The sequence below is a fragment of the Hippocampus bargibanti genome, linkage group LG05 (genome assembly GCF_051943395.1).
Source record: "Hippocampus bargibanti isolate YZ-2025 linkage group LG05, ASM5194339v1, whole genome shotgun sequence".
NCBI classification, from domain to species: domain Eukaryota; kingdom Metazoa; phylum Chordata; class Actinopteri; order Syngnathiformes; family Syngnathidae; genus Hippocampus; species Hippocampus bargibanti.
Window position 1 is genome coordinate 11,593,246 of NC_142738.1, and position 21,401 is coordinate 11,614,646.

At 42.2% G+C, this 21,401-nt stretch overlaps 2 protein-coding genes across 2 annotated transcripts; one reads left to right on the plus strand and one right to left on the minus strand.

Annotated features, from left to right (window-relative positions):
- Window positions 1-117: 117 nt before the first annotated feature.
- Window positions 118-15,339, plus strand: csk (C-terminal Src kinase). The gene is made up of 13 exons (XM_088996519.1): window positions 118-428; window positions 9,004-9,068; window positions 9,173-9,283; window positions 9,344-9,471; window positions 10,593-10,812; window positions 11,383-11,476; window positions 11,545-11,610; window positions 11,785-11,884; window positions 12,407-12,497; window positions 12,563-12,636; window positions 13,264-13,459; window positions 13,568-13,654; window positions 14,401-15,339. Exons 2-13 carry the CDS (start codon window positions 9,060-9,062, stop codon window positions 14,593-14,595), a joined length of 1,371 nt encoding a protein of 456 aa, XP_088852645.1. The 5' UTR covers window positions 118-428; window positions 9,004-9,059; the 3' UTR covers window positions 14,596-15,339.
- A 1,629-nt stretch (window positions 15,340-16,968) lies between these two features.
- On the minus strand, window positions 16,969-21,127 carry LOC148897938 (uncharacterized). The gene is made up of 2 exons (XM_088996457.1): window positions 19,998-21,127; window positions 16,969-17,256 (listed from the first exon to the last, which is right to left on the minus strand). The coding sequence occupies exon 1, from the start codon at window positions 20,947-20,949 to the stop codon at window positions 20,188-20,190; it is 762 nt and encodes a 253-aa protein (XP_088852583.1). The 5' UTR covers window positions 20,950-21,127; the 3' UTR covers window positions 16,969-17,256; window positions 19,998-20,187.
- Between the last annotated feature and the right edge of the window lie 274 nt (window positions 21,128-21,401).

Consider the following 21,401-nt stretch of genomic DNA (forward strand, 5'->3'; position numbering starts at 1 on the left):
AATATTATCTTGCGATTGTGAGTTTTCATAATCTTCGGCACTTTCGTTCCAAAAGGGCGGCGACTCCTAGGGAACGTGCATAACTACCAAATTAAGGCGTGACAAAATCTGAAGAGTGTGTGTGTGCAATTGTGTGACCCCAACTGAAATTCTGATCTAACCAAACGAGTATTTTCATCGGCGACGTGTCGTTCGTTTCCGTTTTGTTTTCTATTTTTGCACTTCATATTAGAGTCATTTTTTTCATTTGTTTGTTTACTTGTATCCGGGGGCGGTTTTGAGGAAGTTTCGGGACACCTGTGACACTTCCCCTGTCATCGTTCGGATTGACACTGGGGTTTGAATCCTTTTCTTTCGCAAGAAAATCTATACCTTCCCCAAATGAAAACGAATTTTGGCTACTTGGAGTCACCTTGACCCATAATCAGGTACAGTCAATACTTATTTTTGAGCCTTTCGTGTCACCGATGTTTTGGGTGTCTTGGTTTGTAAATTTTTGTAGTTTTTTTATTTTAAATACATTTTATTCATTGAATAACTGACCTGATCCCTGTGCGAGCATCTGTGTCACATCACGAGCACGTGCTGATATGGTCTTCATGTACACACACACACATGCTTTTGGAACAACGAAGAGTGAACATTACAACTTGGTGTATGTAATAAATGGTAATCAATCTTTTGGGTATTTTTGAAGGATGCTGCCCATCTAAAATAGGCCACGTGATGCCGCTACTATTAATCACGTTTCATTAGGTGGAAATTAGACATTGAATTGCTCTCGGGTACATTTTATTTTAGAACGATACTGCAATTTCTTAACACAAATGAAAATGGTTATCTGTTTAATATGACTGCATACTTCCCCGGAGACAAATGTTTATGTAAAAATTAAATGCTCAATACATTGTATGAATTGGGACTGCTTTGTGAAAGACACTGAAATTAACACTTGATACTATTTTTATGTTAAGGAGGAAAGGAAATTTCTCGCCATGATAATCATCTTATTAAAGCCAATTTCGACAATTAAATACTCCGGATTTTGTGGTGATGATTGTGGTAAGGCCCTTTACAAAGCAAGGTAAATTTGAAACCAATTTTCAAGTCCACCCTGAGTGACAACACAATTCCAAAATGTTCTTCTGGAGGAATGTGGTCATCCGTTCTGGAAAACTGTATGAAAACCTGTGATAATGTTTAAAATAAGCTTGTTATATTTACAAAAAAACGTATAGTATATATACATTTATTTATTTATTGCATAATGACAGCAGTGGCAAAGAACTAGGGTGGTCCAGTAATTTTATCATTCTATTGACTCATGGGTGCAAACACTCATGGTATGTAGAAGAATTTGCATGTCGTTTACAGAGTTTGGTTGAAGCAATTTTTTTTTTGATGATGTGCTGCTTTTAACCCATTTATGCGTGTTCAGTCAGACGAACAGAGATGAATTCATAAAAAAAAAATCACAATAAAATCAAAACAGAGTATCAAATAGGTTTAAAAAGAATATATAATGAACAATAATATAATTATATAGAATTAACAATAATTAATGTGGCAAGAAACAATGACTTTGAAAATAAATTTATCTGTGTTCATATGAACACGCTCGGCGTAAATGTGTTAATATCGCAACAAAACGACAGAGGCAGTGTCAATTTTAATATCGCCATAATTCAAATATTTATCCGTTCAACCATTCCCTTTTATACAGAACATTTTGAAATCGCTATCCTTTAATTCAAAACAAGTAACTCTTTCAGATTGACGTACAAGTAATGCAAAAAAAACACACATTGATCATATAAACCGCACAATGCATCTATCTTCATTTTGGTGCACCTCCAAGAAAACGGACACAGAATTTCACCTGCATGCATCAGCAATATTTTATTGGCGTGTTGCTGCTGTACACAGATGACATAATAGCCACTTACATATAACTCCGCTTTCCAAAAAAGCACACAATGTTTTTTGAATTACTTTGGATACACACTATTAACACTCAGGGGTCTGATTTTTGTGAACAAAAATGGGAGTGGCAGATATGAACGTCAGCATTCCTGTGCATTCTTTTTGGGCGCAGTCTGGTGCTGTAGCAACAACGCTTGACTTTTACAAGATAAGAATTTGATGTTGATCAACCAGTTTGACAGAAAAATCAGAGGATCACTGCACCCCATAGGGTGTGACATCCCTCTTTCTCTGTTACATACCAGAGCTTCATGGTATTTGGAAAACAAAACAAAAAAACATGTCAATATTCCAACATAAAAAGCAATGTGTGAGTTTTCACCAGTTGACATTAAATTAATCTGCACTGAACCCACCTCTATGATAATTTTAATATTTTTACGTATGCAGGGGTCAAGCTAGTCATTTTTCAGTCGGCCGGCCATAGTGACAAAACATTTGGGGGAGGGCTGGCCAGGGGGGGACCGTCATTCATTATTGTACTTCCCGCAGTCAATGTTTTATGACATAACAGTCACATATCCAAAACAATGCCCGTCACACTCACAATCAAGCAGGAACAAAGTAAAATAAAAAAAGGTGAGCTTTACTTGTCAGACATCGTCATTGCTTTTGTATACTTTCTCTTTGTCTGCTTCTATTTCCCGTACTGATTCGCTAGCTAACAGGCTAGCGACACCATTTTCCAAATGACCATCAATGGCAGATTAATTCAAATCTGATTTATAAAAAAAACATGGATACAAAAGTCTCTTTGTTCTTCACAATCCTAAATTTTTGTTTTTACTTCGGTTTGTTATGTGTTTGTGTTTGTTTGTGTGTGTGTATGTGTGTGTGCGTGTGTGTGTGTGTGTGTGTGTGTGTGTGTGTGTGTGTGTGTGTGTGTGTGTGTGTGTGTGTGTGTGTGTGTGTGTGTGCGTGTGTGTTTGTGTGTGTGGGAAGAGAATGTGTGCATTTTATGTCACGGAACCTTCCCTGTTGAAAGTATGATGACAATGACTTGTCTGCCTGTCATATTGTTTTGTGTACATGCTCTGGTGCGACAGTCATGATTTTCACTCTTCCTGCACCCTGTAACGGTGTAACCTGATAAACACGGTAATCTGTCCTCTGTCGACATTGACGGTAAAATTGAAATCTTTACTTATAACAATACAATATAACACATACAGTGAGACCTCAACTTACGAACTTAATTGGTTCCCAGACAGAGTGTGTAAGGCGAAAAGTGTGTATCTCAAAAAGAAATTCCCATAGGAAACCATTAAAATGGGAATAATCCGTTCTCGGGTTTCCATAAAATATACTTTTCACCTAAATGAGCTTTAAAACTACACACAACCTACCTTATCCTATGTATAATAAATGTGCTATTGTATTGTAATGAAAGAAATACACTGCACTGTATAATAAAGTCACTTTATTTACATTTGTGATGGTCATTGATGGCTCTTAATTGACACCTGTTGCTTTCTGACTTGTAAGGTCTTAAGAAACTGAGGCATCCCATTATCATTCATCATGTTGATTATTCTCATAGCCTTTTCTGGATGGAACTGTTCAATAAAAGCCTGCACATCAACTGTTGAATGGCCTGCTTCTGCTTGTCCTCTTCAAGGCAAATCAAATTCTCTGTGTTGATGACCTCATTATGGTCAGCAACAAGCTCCTCGATGTCATCTGCATTCACTTCGAGTCCCGAAGGTGCTGGCAGAGATTTTATGACAACAAAAGGCGCGAGTTCGATGATTCTATGGACGCGGAATAAAACGCGACAAAAGAAGGCGGGCGGGGCGGATAAAATGGCACACTCTCGTCTAACAATCACCTTGTGCAAAGCAAACTGTTGGATTTGCCAGCACAAGACTTAGCGATGCAGTTTCGTCATAATCATGTCACTGGTGAGGTGACAGTGACTCGTTGAAATGAAATGAAATTGAAGTGTCGCGAGCCACGTCCAAGCTGTCAACTCGCACGTTACAATTTAGCGTGACTATTGACACGCTGTCCGGTGTGTGTGAAAACACTAGCTCTGATTGGCTTACCATGACACATGACTCTACCCTTTAGCCCTGTGTTTTTCAACCTTTTTCAAGCCAAGGCACATTTCTTCCGTTGAAATTATCTCGGGCCACACCCCCAGCTGAAAATGTGGGGAAAAAAGTATCAACTGTTAATGTATGCTTTTTTCACATTTTTTCATTATATTATTAATAATTAACAATATGCCTGCCACAGCATACACAAAACACATAATGTGCAACATAATATGACAGGTCATAATATTGTTAATAACAAAAATATATATTTAGTTGTATTAGGTTCATCCTGTCTACTTGATATCTAATTTAAAACAGATTCTTATCCTACAGACAGTGTATCGTTGGTGTTCAAATACCTGACATGTTTCAGCGTCTACTTCCACGGAAGTAGACGCCGAAACATGTCAGGTATTTGGACACTGACAATACACTGTCTGTAAGATAAGAATCTGTTTTAAATTAAAAAAAATATATACAGTGAGACCTCAACTTACAAACACCTTATCTTACAAACGTCAAATTTATGAAAATTAAACCTTATAATAAGCACCATTTTCATAATACACACCCGCCACGGCTGGCGGAGTGATCTTCGGCGGGAGCACACGACCTAACAGCACCAGAGGTTAAGTTACCAACAGTCCTTATGGAAGGTGACTCTCCTTCCATAAGCCATCCACGACCATCAAAAAGGTAATTAAAACTTTTACAGCACAGTTTATTTCTTTAATTACAGTCCTCATGCGCCTCTCTTTCCAAACAGCAATTTCCTTTGACCTTCAACCTCCAACGCCATTCCATCAAGCCATAAATGACCATCACAAATGTAAATAAAGTGACTTTATGATACAATGCAGTGTATTTCTTTCATTGCAATACAATAGCGAGGGCGGCCCGGTAGTCAAGTGGTTAGCACACCGGCTTCACAGTGCAGAGGTCGCCGGTTCGCGTCCCGGTCCGGCCTCCCTGTGTGGAGTTTACATGTTCTCCCCGGACCCGCGTGGGTTTTCACCGGGTCCTCCGGTTTCCTCCCACACTCCAAAAACATGCATGACAGGCAGATTGACCACTCCAAATTGTCCCTAGGGGTGAGTGTGAGTGTGACTGTTGTATGTCATTGTGTGCCCTGCGATTGGCTGGCAACCAATTCAGGGTGTCCCCCGCCTCGTGCCCAAAGACAGCTGAGATAGGCTCCAGCAACCCCCGCGACCCTAATGAGGAATAAGCGGTACGGAAAATGAGATGATAATACAATAGCACATTTATTATACATAGAATAAGGTATGTTGTGTCTAGTTTTAAAGCTTATTTAGGTGAAAAGTATATTTTATGGAAACCCGGGAACGGATTATTCCCGTTTTAATGGTTTCCTATGGGAATTTTTTTTTTGAGATACACACTTTTCGCCTTACACACTCTGTCTGGGAACCAATTAAGTTCGTAAGTTGAGGTCTCACTGTATATAACAATATGTTATATTGGTAATATAAGCTTTTTTTAAACATTGAAGAATGATGTTATATTATTACATAGGATTTAACTAAACACAAAGAAAAAAACATTTTATAATCTTTCATATTTATATTTACTCAGTGTGAAACCTGGGCCTGTTTGGATGAACAGAGAGCTGATATCCTGGCCGGGATGGATGAAAGACACACACGAAGCTCTTCCTCCACAGCTCTCAGTCTTTCTCTGCCTTTTGTTTTTACTGCAGTCAGGCTTGAAAAGCTCACCTCACACAGATATGTTGTGGAAAATGGGAGCAATGTCAAAATAGCTTTGTTAACCAGCATGGAGAACTCCTTGGCAGCTGCCAACCAAAAACTGTCCAAAGGTAGATCAGCAAAGGTTAGCTTGAGGCCACGATCTTGTCTCAGTTCAGATAGTTCCTCCTGCTCCTGTAAAGACATGTTTATTCCATCAGCTGATGCTGAGCTGAATGGGTCCCTAACCCAGCCAAGGTGCTCCGTGGAGGCTGAAGAGAAATAAAATGTCATCTTCTCCTCAAGAGTTTTCAGATGTTTCACTATTAACTCACACAGTGCAGTAGTATTGACATCTTGCCATTTATTGGTGAGTGGGAACATTTCAAGATTGTCCCTTTCTCCATGTTGCTGCCAGAGGTGCACCTTTGAACGAAAACCATTTATTTTATCTGAACTTGTAAACAGATTTTCATTTCGACCTTGCATTGGTGTGTTCAGTTCATTGAGATGATGAAAAATATCTGCCAGGAAAATTGCCTGTTTCGCCGTTTGTTCACGCAGGCGAACAAAGTATTCCACATTTTTATTTTGGACTGAGGGGTGTTTCGTTTGGAGATGGCGTTTACGCTTACTAGGGACCATAGCGCTGTTGGGGAGCTTTTCACCACAGACCAAGCACAATGGAGTCGGTGCCGCTGCATCTCCGGTAAAAGTAAATCCAAATGAAACATAGCTTTCGTTGTATTGCCTCGCACCAGAAACTTTGCTCGACGTCACTGTCTTTGCTTTTTTTGACCTCCATCCATACTAGGGCCTTCATTTGGGTCCGGGTTTTGTCCAGGGTCCACTCCTGAGTCAGCATTTTTCCTCTTCAAAAACCTCTCCATCACTTTCACCGTCGTCCCGCTAGCCACAATCTGCACTTGCCGCATCATAGTAAAATTATCAGCAAAAAGCTCCAAGTAGGCGATCGACGTGTGCATTCAATGAGAGGGGGTGTGGAAAGTAGCGCCGGCTGGAGTGCTGTTCAGTCGTGTGCTTCCGCCAGATCCGAAGGTCGTGTGCTTGATGGACCGGCTGTGGTGGGTGTGTATTATGAAAACAGTGCTTATTATAAGGCTTAATTTTCATAAATTTGACGTTCGTATGATGAAAAGTTCGTATTATAAGGCGTTCGTAAGTTGAGGTCTCACTGTATTGATTTATATAGCTTTAACAACAGCTGAATGTGTAACAAAGCGCTTAACATGGAAAGCTATCATATACAGGAAATAAAGTAGTCACAAAGATAGTATATACAGATTATCTTAGAGTTTGCATTTAGATCAATTGTACATGTCGTTAAAATATGTAGCTAACTCATTCACTGCCAGACATGTGCAAAAATGTGTCCACGTCAGTGAATTCCAGGACCAACATAATATTGAGTTTTCGGACTACATAAACATTCAATACAGTGTTAGAAACACTAGACTCTCTTCTTTCATCATTCTTTTCATACAATGCAATACATACATATTTGTTTATATAGCACTTTATCAACGGCTGAAGCTCGAACAAAGCGCTAACATGAATAAACGGGAAATGCTGCCCCCTTGTGGAAAAGAAATAAACATTGCCAGAGTCCATGGTCAGCGCTTTATTGGCTCACAAGCATGAAAAAACAAAACCTGAACACATTCGGGAATGGCGCTCTACATCATATTTTTAATTCCCGAATAAAAAATCGGGAATGACAGTAAATGAGTTATTATGTAAGAAAAACAAGTTTGAATATGCTCCATTCACTATGGTTTCTGTGCCAGTTTTTTTATATTTAATTATCATCCAAACAATTCAGATATATATATTTTTTGACGCAGACATGGATTGCAATGTTTGGCAGAAGAAAATGATGTTATGTTTTTTTTTAATGTTGTAATCAATGTGTAGGGAAAGAAACTATAAAGAATCTCCTGCTTTTAGCTAATTTGAAAAGGTTTGATATCATCCCATTAAATCTGCCTCCCGATTAATTGGTCTGGCTCTGGTTTTGGCTCCTCTGTGATTGGGCTCCTATATAACGTATAGAACGTCAGCGCCAAAACTTTCCCGGTAATAAGGAAAGGACTAATTTTAGATAATTATTTAGTTCAATGCATTTGGGCTGTGTTATTGTTCAAATAATTATTTGGAAAATTGGATTTGTTCCGTTAATGTGGTCGGCTTTAAAACGTCAAAATGCGGCGGTTCAACAAGGGTGTGTTCATGAAGTGTGCCATATGTCACCTCCCTCTAACAACATGACAGAAGAGGAAGTAACTTAAAGGACAACCGACGTCTCCGGGCAAGTTGTGTCCATAATTTGTAAAATGGCTTCAAATGACTACTACTGAGCATATTTTAATAAGATTCCAACGCATATAGCTATATTTTACATTTTAAGACTCGCGCTGAATATTCAGGAAGTCTTGTTTTTGAGTTGGTGACGAGTCCGTACGTGACGTCACTAAAGGAATGCCCCTGACCGAAAAAAAAAAGACACATTGTAGCAGTCCTTTCATCACGTCAATGTATTTTGACCCTGTTTGAAAAACAGGGTCCTAGAACGAATTATGGTCGAGAACCGAGGTACCACTGTACAAGCGCAATATTTGATTCCAGAGTTGCTGTCAAAGTACTTTCGGGATTGTCAACTCGGACAAACTCAAGGAACTGTGTTTATTTTTGGGTGGACGAAATGGCTGTGATTCACTTCTGGGAATTGAACCTACATGTTTAACACTAGCTGTTTTGTATCACAGATGAGAGACGGTCTACAGAGTAGCTGACTTTCGATAAGTGGTGAGGTCTATCCCAGTCTACTTGCTCGTCAATCATATGACACGAAGATGGAAAACCATTCGTGACGCTTTTCAAACTTCAATTAACCTAAAAAACTTGTCACAGTCTTAAAATAATAATCTGCGCCATACTTTGCCCCAAAAAACAAAAAAACAAGTACTTTTTGCGATAAACATCTCATCCAAACACTTGCTGTCTAAGGTTCCATCCTTAGTGAAGTATATTTGATTATACCCCTGAATTTTTTATTCCTAAAAGTAATAGAATCCGTATTTTGATGATGTTTTTCCAGTTTTCCGGAAAAAAACTAAATCACTTCAGCCATTATTTTTAAAGGATTACAAAAGTGAAACTGTTTTTTCCCGCTCTGGAATAAAATGACATTGTTATGAATGTCTGTTTTTGCCTTTCAAAGATTTTAAATGTGACTATTATTTGTGCACCAGTTGAAATGTTTGCACTCAGAAGACGTCGTCCATGAAGAAATTTGCCCCTTCTCAGCATGGCTAAGGTGAACTCTTCTTATTTGTTGAATTCATGCTTATGTCACATTTCCCCAAATTGTGAAATATTTTTAAAAAAAGGCCTCACATTTTGCTGTGTTCGATTTCCAAGACTCCCTGGCCCAAAGGCACAGTGTGTGAAGCCGGAATTGGCTTTAAAGGCTCATTAGAACACCACCTCCCCTTTAACGAAGGAGATCTTTCTATCATGACAGCGACGGAGGTAAGACTTTTATTTATTGATTTATTTGCCCATTTTCACTGCTGACTGGTTTTCTTGCAGGATCCAAAATGGTGCATAGCTAAAAACGAAGCAGGTTGCAAAGAAGCAGTTCCCACCACCGCACTTGTTCAGAAATTCCATCGCAATGTGACAGCAGTTGAAAATTGCAGCGAGTTGAATCTTATGCCGTGAGTGCCCAAATTAGGTTTGTTCATTTGCTCCTGGTACAGCAAGGTTGAGGTAAACGGGAAACGTCTGTGTGGGCTTTCAGACGTACAGTAGTGGTCCATCGTGGAAAAGGTTTCTTCAGCTGTCATCTGTACTTCTTTGAAGGTGTCGGATGTTTCGCTCCTCATCTATTGGTCTATCCCTGGCTCTAGTTTCACCTCTTTAGCATGACTAAGCCAATGGTAAGCCAGAGCCAGTGATAGACCAATAGAGGTAATCAGATTGGCTAATGAGGTGAAACCAGAGCCAGGGATAGAACAATAGAGGTAATCAGATTGGCTTCAGGGAGTGGTCAACTGCTCCCCCAACCTTAGTGCAGGGACCTATCAGAGCAGAGATCCGGCACGGGCGCCACTGTCCATTAGGGATATATTTACATGGCCAGAGTTACCAGCACAACTTAAGTTGGCTGACGAAGCTTTTCGGATGAGGAGTGAAACATCCGACACCTTTAAAGAAGTACAGTTGACGGCTGAAGAAACCTTTTCCTCGGTAAACAGGAAACATTTGTTGTTTGTGCAGCCTAAAACAGGCGTGGCTTAACAGTACGTGCTATAACATGGCCATATATAAATGTGTACTATATAACAGAGGCTATTATTTTATATATTATTATTATTTTATATATTATATTTATATATTATTTTTTAGAATATTTTTATCTTATTTGAATTTTATTTTTATTTTTAATTTCTCTATATTTTATTTTTAGTTCTAATGTACTATTTTATTTGTTATTTTATTTTTTAATTTCTCTATATTTTATTTTTATTTCTGATGTTTTTTATTTTATTTTATTTTGTTTGTTTTTTTAGTTTATTATATATATTTGTTATATTTTATCTACTATTTCTAAATTGCAAACTACTACATTGCATTTTCACTTTGAATCTGACTCATTATTTGGTCATCGTATGTCAGGCAGGCACGGGTGTCTAAGTCAAAGCCAAATCTGGGCCGCCACATCATTTTATTCGGCACGCAAATCGAGCATGTCAAGTTGCAGGATGCTTGTTAAAGTCCAAACCAAAATTTCAAATATTCCCATGTAAAGCACAATAGCAGTCATTTGTCATTGCAGGTGGTTTCACGGCAAAATAACGCGGCTCCAGGCTGAGCGCTTACTCTCCCCACCAGAGATGGGCCTCTTCTTGGTGAGAGAGAGCACCAACTATCCAGGGGACTACACACTGTGTTTGAGCACCAACGACAAAGTGGAGCACTACCGCATTGAATACGGCAATGGCCTACTAACCATTGACCAGGAAATGTACTTTGACAACCTGATCCAGCTAGTGGAGGTACCTTTTTTTCCCTTTGTTTATTTATGCTCTATGTGGGTTTTTTTCACCCAAATGTTGGCAACTGAAAATGACATTACAGTTGCTCAGGCCACAGGACTTGACTTTTAAAGGGCCAGCACAACCAAACCACCACTGCGCTGGCCATACCTCTGGCAATGTTTTTTCCTTTCCACATGGGGGTGGCATTTGTCTTTTTTCCATGTTACCTAGCGCTTTGTTCCAGCTTCAGCAATTGTTAAAGTGCTATGTAAACCAATACACACGAGTTAACATATTGTTTGATTGTTTCCCTTGACATTGTCAATTAAAATTGACATTTTTTCTTAATTCCTAGCCTTTTTTAAATTCACATCCAAAAACTAAATTCATGATTTTCATGTGCGATGCTAGAACCGTTTTTGACATTTGATATTAATCAGAGTTCACGGTGTAAAAAAAAGTAAAATAAAAATACCTTTCCACCCACCACCGCCTTCCCGCCCTTATTAGAGAAATTGGCTTCCATTTCAGTTATTCCCTAAACCCAGTGTGTCCTTTCCCCCCTGCCCCTTTCTTTATTTTCCAAAGCACTACAAAAACAAAGCAGATGGCCTGTGCACTATTCTAATCAATCCAAAATTGGAGAAGGAGACAGTCGCTGTCCAAAATGAATTTTTGAGCGGTGAGTCTAACTCAAGTCACGCGCCGACTCCGATTGTTGCATACCTCCTGCCTTCTGCTCACCAACAGGTGGTTGGGTGATGAACAGAAAGGACCTCAAGTTGCAGAAGACCATCGGCCGGGGAGAGTTTGGAGGCATGTAGCATTATTTGAATTATTGTTTTTGTTTTGCTCTATGAGGCAATCACGATCACAAGGCAATCACTTTTCTGCACCATTCACGTTATGATTGATTTGTTGTGACGTATTAGGGCACATTCAACATTGATTGAAAGTGCTGTGTTGTGTTGTGTTGTGTTGTGTTTGCAGAGGTCTCGTTGGCTGAGTACAAAAAGACTCAAGTAGCTGTGAAGTGCCTTAAAAATAATACTACCGCGCAAGCCTTTATTGCAGAGGCCTCTGTTATGATGTAAGTAGTCCAGAAAAATTTAAAGCATTCACAGTCCCGCTGCCGTGTGTCTCAACTGTGTGTTTTGCGTCCAGGTTCTATCACCTTTCTTCAAATTTTTAATATCAATTCAAAGTCAAAGAAATTAATGCCATATTCTTTTTTGAAGCAACACGTCACAGAAAATACATTTACCTGCACTTTATTGGACAATGTGTTTCAATAATAAATGTGCTGATGTTAATGGCATCTGATTCCATAAAAAATTAAAAGAGCTCAATCCAATAAAGTCTCAAAATAATGAGATACTTTGCTGGTGTAAATTGGGAATTTCTCCACTGAAAGATAATTAAAAGTTTTCTCACTCTTATTCTTGCGCTGTGAAGTGCCACTTTGGGAATATTTGAGTTCTTGAAATCATTGGCATGAATTGGACCGATTAGAAAATACGATCATGCAATTAAAATCAAAACATGAAATAGCATTCATGAAGAAAAATGAAGAAAGTCAGAAACTCACACACTGTCGATACTTTTCTCAAAGGAAATTAAGCCATAATAACTTGGTGAGGCTGCTTGGGGTGATTTCAGAAGCAAACGGCAATTTGCTCATTATTACTGAATACATGACTAAGGTGAGTGTCTATCTCATTCATTGTCAAAATTGTTTATGCGTTACTTATAGGTGGGTATTTTTCAGGGTACCTTGGTGGACTACCTACGTTCCAGAGGAAGGACCGTACTCACTCGGGTTTCTCTACTCAATTTTGCAATGTATGTACATTGCACAACAACAGTTGACCACCACTGGACAGCAAATTGTAACACTAACTTATGAGCAATTTTAATTTTAATTTTAATTTTAATTTTAATTTGTTTACTTTTATTTATGTATTTTATTATTTTTTTAGAAAAATTGATTTGTATTTTATTTTTATCGTATTTTTATTGTATTTTATTGTATTTTTATTGTATTCTTATTTTTAATTTCTCTATATTTTATTTTTATTTCTAATGTACTATTTTATTTATTTTATTTTTTAATTTCTCTATATTTTATTTTTATTTCTCATGTATTTTATTTTTATTTCTAATGTATTTTATTTTATTTGGTTTGTTATTTTGGTTTATTATATATATTTGTTATTTTATCTAGTATTTCTAAACATTGCATTTTCACTTTGAATCTGACTCATTATTTGGTCATAGAATGTCAGGCAGGCACGGGTGTCAAAGTCAAGGACCGTGGGCCAGATCTGGCACCCCGCATCCTTTTATGTGGCCCACAAAAGCCATTCAATCATGTCAACGTCCGTGATTCTTGCTCAAGTCCGAATCAAAATTTCATGTGATGATTTATTCATGGATTATTTTTTTGGCTGATTTTTGTTCTTTTTGCAGTCATGTATGCGAGGCCATGGTATATTTGGAGACTAATCACTTTGTCCACCGAGACCTTGCAGCCCGAAACGTCCTTTTATCAGAGGACCTCGTCGCTAAAGTCAGTGACTTTGGTTTGACCAAGAAGGTGTCTTCCCATGAGGATATTAACAAGCTGCCGGTCAAGTGGACGTCGCCAGAAGCCCTCAAAGAAAAGGTTAATGTTAATAAAGGCTTTGTTAAGTGATGAGGACCTTTCGTTGGTTTTATACTAGACAACTGTTATATTCATCTGTATTTTTTTCTGTCCCCCCCCCCTCAAAAGAAATTCTCCACCAAATCAGATGTTTGGAGCTTTGGTGTTTTGCTTTGGGAGATTTACTCATTTGGTCGAATGCCTTACCCGAAAATGGTAAGTGTGCTGGATAAATGGACAGAAAGCTTTCTATAAAATCGTGTATATTGAAGTAGAACTGAAAGTGGGAGTGAATAATGTTTGCAGGTGAAGTAGGGAACAGCTCATTTGAAGTAATTTATAGCTGTCGGAACACGCATACGGCTCTGTTTTCATAGACAGTGCATTTTTGTCAGTGTAAGGCGAGCTACGCATTTGCCAAAATGGCCGACCTGGTCTGTGCCAAGACGGCCCGGCCGGCGCAGCAGAAAAAGTGTCTCGCAGATGCACCTGGTGGAGTGATAATTTAAGTTGTAGACGCGTACGCTACCTATAAATAAAGAATTGCTTCAAACCTTTACCCCCAAGCAAAATTCAGATGAAACACATGAACTTTAAACCCAATTTTATTAACTCATTCACTGCCATTCCTGAATTTATTCGGGAATTGAAAAGCAAGATGGGGATCACCTTTTCGACTTTTTTCTTTTCTTATGGGGGGGTGCAAATCAAGCTGTGTCAGACCTCTGGCAATGCCCAATTTAGGAATTAGCTCTTTTTTCTGATGAAAGAAGAGAGTCTATGGTTTCTTACGCTGCATTGAATGTTTATGTAGAACTCAATATTTTGTGGGTCCTGCAATTTGAGTGAAAATGACAAAAACCCTGGCACCGGAGTGGACACGTTTTTACACATCATCTGGCAGTGAATGAGTTAATGTGTTTAAAATATGTTACAAAATCAACTTTGTCCCCACTGTTTAGCCCTCAAAATTTGTGGTGCGTCATTTGGAGAGCGGCTACCGGATGCCTTCTCCCGACGGGTGTCCCGAAGCTCTCTATATCACCATGAAGGACTGCTGGCACTTGAATCCTGAATCTCGGCCAACTTTTAAATTGTTGAAAGAGCGGCTGTCGGTTGTCAAAAAGGAGTTGCGACAAATGGGCACGCAGCTCTGACCAGACCCAGGTCTTGCGCCTTCTACTTTCATCTCAGCATTTGACAATGTTCACAACCAAGTTGGGAGACGTCTCTTAAGGCCGGATGAGCCTTGTTTATTTTCAGATTTGAGAAACGTCCTCTGTTCAACACTTCCTGTCTTGTATCTGAATGTTTTAGTGTGTTTGTCCCGCATGATCCAAGTTCACTCACACGACTGCTTTATTATATCCTGAACGCACGAGAAGAACACGACACGAAGCTGCGAGGCGCTCCGAGGGCACCAAACAAGTGATGTATCAGCGACATGTTGCTCATGCGTCATTCATTGACTGATACTGAAGCGCAGGATGAACGTGAACACGCTGTGGAGATTTTCTTGACTTGCGGAGCTCACAACGATGTTGGAGTTGCTGTAAACAACACCGTTTTGGTTTTACCGTGAGTCAAATATGTCTGTTTGGAGAAACATTTGTGTTTGATACATTTTCTTTGTTTTTAAGTTATTGTTGTGCCCAAAATGGGCTCTGAATGTCATTTTAATGCAGCCCCAAATGAATGAATACGATCTTCATTACCAATGACAAATGTATGTAGAATGAACGTGAAAGTGCAAATACATAATCTTCTTTGGTTTTTTTTTCCTAATATTAATGCTAGTGCAAAATGAACGGGAGGTGTGCATGTTTTCCAGTTGACGCAGTATTGTTTTTACACGTTTTAATAAAAGAAAAAAACGTATTGTATATGGATTTTCACTTGTGCTACGTAAACACTTAATTTTCACCCAAAAATTGTATAAGAGATTGAGTGCCGTTTTTTTGTTCAATATATTGAGACGAAAATAATTTCTGAATGAACATACACACCAGGATGCCAAGGTAAAGTTCAAGAGATCATCATTTTAGTATTTTAAAAACAAGGAAAGGGGCGTTTTACCATTGCCCAAGATCGTCGAGTTTGATGAACTTGATCAGTTGTTAATGTCTGATGTGTGTTTTTTTTTTTTTTTTTGGGGGGGGGGGGGGGGGGCAGTCAAAACTGAATTTAAAATATCTGTATATCCATCCTCCTCCTAACTGCTAATCCCACTTAGAGTTGACATCTTTTGGTATCGTTACACGACTCACAATGTCCTGTGCCTACTTTGTGTCACCAAAGTTTTTCTCATAGAGGAGTTATTTTAGCTTCACTTAATATCTTCAAAATATTCTTGGACGTTAAGAGTTTTGTTAACTTTTATCGACAACTGTGAGATTTCCCGGTCAAACAGCTGGATCCGCACCGAGGTACAGTAAATGATATTTTCGGGCATTTAGAAGCACGAGACTGTTTTTTAGGTTATCTTTTACTTGTATTTTTTTAGGTTGATCTTTCCTTCCTGCTTCCTGTGCGCTCGGCATATAAGTGATATCAGCAGCAGGTTTCAGATATAATCTTGAAATGAAAAAAAGTTGTTAGTGACTTAAATACTGTGGTTACACAAAGGGGTACAGTAGAGGTTTTCAGTCTTTAGTTACACATATATATATTTAAAATTTGAGATTTTCAATGATTTTAATAGTAACTTAATAGCAGTGTTTGAAATAATGTCTGCCCGGAGGCCCGGGGCGTACAACTTTTACATTGGGCGTACAAGCTTCAAAGCGTCTTTGCCCGGTGGCCGACAACTTCGTCAAGAAAAAAGAAAAAAAAAAGAGATTTTTTTTCCAAATCAAACGTTTGTTTTATTCAATCAAGCAAACGCTACAAGCAAACCACTACTGCAACTGCGTATAGTTTTGAAAGGCGCTTGGAAAGAGGAGTCCACGTGGCTTTTAGCAGACAACACAACACAAACATTAGATTGTGGACCATGACGACAAACGACACTGGAGCAAAATCTTCAGCAAGGGATATTTACCATAAATTAAGCAAGGGAGCATTTATAGTAGATACTTCCTTAATTAAAAAAAATAAGTGGGAATTTAATAAATTTCATGCCAGCAAGTAGATTTACAAATAAAAATACACCCCTTGAACGAAGGAGAAATGTTGACTAATAGTTCTACTACACCACAAGTGTCAAAGTCAAGTGTCAAAGTCAAATCTGGCACACCACATCATTTTATGGGGCCCGTGAAAACAAATCAAAATTCTGAAATTCCATGATGCTTGCAAAAGTCCGAACTAAAATTTAAAATTGTCCCATGTAAACCACAATAACAGTCATTATGTTTTCCTTTAGCTGCTGCCACTGGGACCCACGTTTTAAACTCCTGAAAGAATGTCTTGTAGCAGTTGAGGAATGAGAACACACGGTCGATTGGAGTACGTCTTTATTCCAACTGCTAACAAGGAGAAAGTAAAGTAAAACCGAAACTGCAGTGAAATATATGTGACATAAACCCGCCCCCTCCCGTACACCTGCTGGGTGAGATGCCCGGTCCCAGTGCCCGCCACACAGCCCCCCCAGAACACCCAGAAGGACAGTCAAGGCGAAAATCTTGCAGGGGGCTTGACCAGCCTGCCACAACGACTATGCAGTCCGTCGTTCGGTGGTAAAGGTGAAATTGCTCGGGCAGGTGATCCGGGTGAGAACTGAGTGGGGGAACGACACTCAACCCTGGCATGCCGCGGAGAGGCTGGAGGTTTTGGAGGGCGTCCGCGACGTGGGACCTGGGCCGGCGAAACGTCCTCGCCTGCAATTATGTGAGCCGGCTTGAGTCTGTCTATAGAAACTCCCTCCCTTCTCCCACCCATATCGAGCACAAAACTCTTTTCCCCGTGTTCGAGCACTCTAAACGGGCCATCATACGGCGGCCGGAGGGGAGAGCGGTGGGCATCATGACGCACGAAGACGAAACGGGCTGACCTGAGAGCAGACGGAACGAATATTTTGGGGACGCCGTGGTGAAATGGTGCTGGAGCCAGGGGCCTCCCTGGCAAAAGGGGGAAAGAAGGTGCACCCGAAGCTTCAGGCAGGAATTCACCAGGGATGCGGAGTGGCTGACCGAGTACTAACTCTGCCGGAGCGGCGTTAAGGTCTTCTTTAGGGGCTGAACGTAACCCGAGCAGGACCCACGGAAGCCGGTCAACCCAGTTACCGTCCGATAGTGCGGCCCGTAGCGCGGCTTTAAGTGACCGGTGGAAACGTTCACACATCCCGTTAGCCTGTGGGTGGTAGGCCATAGTGCGGTGTACCTGCACACCCAAGGACTGCGCCATGGCCGACCAGAGTTCGGACACAAACTGGGGGCCTCTGTCCGAAGTGATATCGGACGGCGTGCCGAAACGTGCGTCCCAGGATGACAGAAATGCGCGGGCAGTGTCTGTCGAGGTTGTGGAGGACAGGGGGACAGCTTCCGGCCACCTAGTGGTCCGATCGACCATAGTGAGGAGATGTGTGTAACCCTGCGAAGGAGGGAGGGGCCCGACCAGGTCCACATGGACGTGGTCAAATCTCCTGGCCGGAATCGAAAAAGTTTCTAGGTTCGCCCGGGTGTGCCTGTGGACTTTGGCGCGCTGACATGCCACGCATGCAGCTGCCCACTTCCTGACGTCCTTTCTTAACCCAGGCCAGACAAACTTGGCCCCAAGTAGTTTGACTGACGCCCGGACGCCAGGGTGTGAAAGGGAATGAATTGAATCAAAAATTCGCCGACGCCACTCCTGCGGAACCACGGGACGGGTGCGACCCGTAGACACATCGCAGAGGAGAGCGGGACCCCCTTCACACACTGCCACCTCCTCCAGTTTCAGGGCCGTGCCTGCTGCCTTGAGTTCGTGGATGTCCGGATCCTCAGATTGGGCCGTGGCCATCTCTGAGAAATCCACCCCGAGCTGGACTGGACAAACGATCGTGCGTGACAGGCAATCGGCCACAGGGTTACATTTGCCGGCCACATGCCGAATGTCTGTTGTGAATTCGGAAATAGCCGCTAGATGCCGTTGCTGTCGGGCCGACCACGGTTCGGTCACCTTGGACATGGCGAATGTAAGGGGTTTATGATCTACGTAGGCGGTGAACCGGCGCCCCTCGAGGAGGAAACGAAAATGGCGGGTTGCAAGATAGAGTGCTAACAACTCTCTGTCGAAAACACTATACTTGCGTTCGTTATCTTGCAGCTTCCAACTGAAAAATGCAAGGGGCTGCCATTCGTTCTCCACAAGCTGCTCAACCACCGCCCCTACGGCAACATCAGACGCGTCGGTAGTCAAGGCCACCTGTGCGGTTGAGATCGGGTGGACCAGAAGAGTTGCACCCGCAAGAGCCTCCTTGGCTCGTTCAAAGGACTGCACTCGTTGCGGGGCCCACTCGACGGGGTCATTAGCCTTCTTTTTTCTCAAGGCGCCGTAGAGGGGTTGTAGGAGGTCGGCTGCGTGAGGAAGAAACCGGTTGTAAAAATTTATCATGCCCAAAAACTCCTGCAAAGCTTTAACTGTGGCTGGGCGGGGGAAATTCACCACAGCCTGCACTTTGGCGGGTAAGGGGATGGCACCCTGTGGAGAAATGCGGTGCCCCAAGAAATCGATCTTGGGCAAACCAAATTGGCACTTCACAGGGTTAACGATAAGGCCATGCACATCAAGACGCTTGAAAACCATCCTTAAGTGCGACAGGTGTTCCTCTGGTGAAGGGCTGGCCACAAGAATGTCGTCGAGGTAGACGAACACAAAATCTAGGCCTCGCAAGACTGAGTCCATCAGTCTCTGAAAGGTCTGTGCCGCCCCCTTCAGGCCAAAAGGCATACGGAGGAATTCAAAGAGGCCAAAAGGGGTTATTACTGCAGTTTTTGGCACATCTTCTGCCCGTACCGGAACCTGGTGATAACTGCGAACGAGGTCAACTTTGGAAAAGATCACGGCTCCGGCCAAACGTGCGGAAAAGTCCTGGATGTGCGGAATTGGGTAACGGTCGTGTGTGGTTACATTATTAAGCCGACGAAAATCACCGCACGGCCGGCAAGAACCGTCACTTTTGGGCACCATGTGCAATGGTGAGGCCCACGGGCTGTTGGAATGCCTCACGATGCCCAAGCGCTCCATCGTCGCGAACTCCCCTTTCGCCATTGCCAATTTTGCCGCGTCGAGGCGACGAGCGCGGGCAAAAACTGGCGGGCCAACCGTGGGAATGAAATGTTGTACCCCGTGTTTTGTATCGGCATTGGAAAAGGCGGGTGTGGTTAACGACGGATAATCGGTCAGCAGGCGTTCATAAACGTTACCTGACGTTAAATAATTTGCGTGCGTCAACGCTCCAAGCCCTCCAGCCTCACATGGGAAAGTGGCGAAAGAGATGGCGTCGATCAAACGACGGTTAGCAATGTCCACAAGCAGTCCATGAGCGCATAAAAAATCCGTGCCGATTATCGGAACTGTAATCGAGGCCACAATAAAGTCCCACTCGAATTTTCGTTCGTGGAAACACACAGTTACCGACCTGGTGCCAAAGCTGGCGATGGGCGAGCCGTTAGCTGCGCGCAGGGGAGGCCCACATCCACCTGCCGTCTTGTCCGAGGCCGTGGGCGTCAGCAGGCTTACTTGTGCCCCGCTGTCCACCAGAAAACGTCTACCTGACGAGGAGTCTGTGATAAAAAGCAGCTCGCTTTCGTTGCCGGCACCCACGGCCGCTATTGGGTGCCGGCGCTGGCGTTTCCCGGAGCCTCGTGGGTGCAGGGTGGTGTGCAGCGTCGGGCCTTGGCGCCAAACCGCTGGTGGAAAAAACAGAGGGCTTTCTCGTGTCGCTTCCGCGTGACCACTCCGGCTACTAGGGTCAGGTCGATGTTCGCCGCCGCTCCGCCGAGGGGTTCGGCCGTCACGCTTTGCACGGCGAACCTCCGTGTCGTCAGCAGCACCCGGTCCGCTTCTTCAGCCAAACCTCGGTAGTCGCCGGTGGCTAGGCACGTCAAGTTGGCTAGCACGGCGCGCACAGAGGCCGGTAGCTGGCGAAGGAACACGTGGGGGAACAGGAATCCGCCGTCATCCGAACCCAGTAGCGACAACATTGTGTCCATCAGGTCCACTGCTGTTCCGTCGCCGAGTCCGGGAAGAGAAAGAAGCCTGTCTGCTCTCTCAGAGGCCGACAACGTGAACCGTCGGAGCAGCAGGTGTTTGAGCGCTGCGTATTTTTCGCTCGGTGGAGGTGCACGCAAGAGAGGCAGCACACGACGAGTCGTCTGTTCGTTGAGAGACGCCACGACCAGATAATATTTCGGCTCATCTGTCGTGACGCCTCGTAGGTGGAAAAGCGCTTCCACATGTTGGAACCACGAAGCCGGGTCGCTACTCCAAAACTCGGGCAGCTTCGCGGCGTAGGCGGCAGCTGCGAGCTGAGGCGCCGGTCGTGGCGGCATGGCCGTGGAAGATATCTCTTCATCTGCTGTCATGAACATTTCGAACGTCGGGGTCACCAGTGTAGCAGTTGAGGAATGAGAACACACGGTCGATTGGAGTACGTCTTTATTCCAACTGCTAACAAGGAGAAAGTAAAGTAAAACCGAAACTGCAGTGAAATATATGTGACATAAACCCGCCCCCTCCCGTACACCTGCTGGGTGAGATGCCCGGTCCCAGTGCCCGCCACAGTCTACTATTTATCAGCCATGAGGTCAGAAATGTTTCTCACATATCTGGCTGTCCTAATTCCTGACAAAACAAATGCACAATGTCCCTTGGCCTTTCATATTGGTCTCGAATAGGGGTGGTTGAGGGAAAAGAACCCTTTCAATTAACAATTCAGTCATTTTACTCTTCATAATTTAAAATTCACAAATCACATAGTTTCACACAAGTTAACATGAGAAAATCTTGTTTCTATATTTATGTGTCATGTTTTCTTAATCTC

Bases quoted from the DNA above. Each gene is read 5' to 3' on its own strand.
- csk (XM_088996519.1), top strand. The intron at 12,637-13,263 runs GTATGTACATTG...TTCTTTTTGCAG, and splicing joins TCTCTACTCAATTTTGCAAT to TCATGTATGCGAGGCCATGG. The intron at 13,460-13,567 runs GTTAATGTTAAT...CCCCCTCAAAAG, and splicing joins CAGAAGCCCTCAAAGAAAAG to AAATTCTCCACCAAATCAGA.
- LOC148897938 (XM_088996457.1), bottom strand. From the start codon at position 20,949: ATGTTCATGACAGCAGATGAAGAGATATCTTCCACGGCCATGCCGCCA.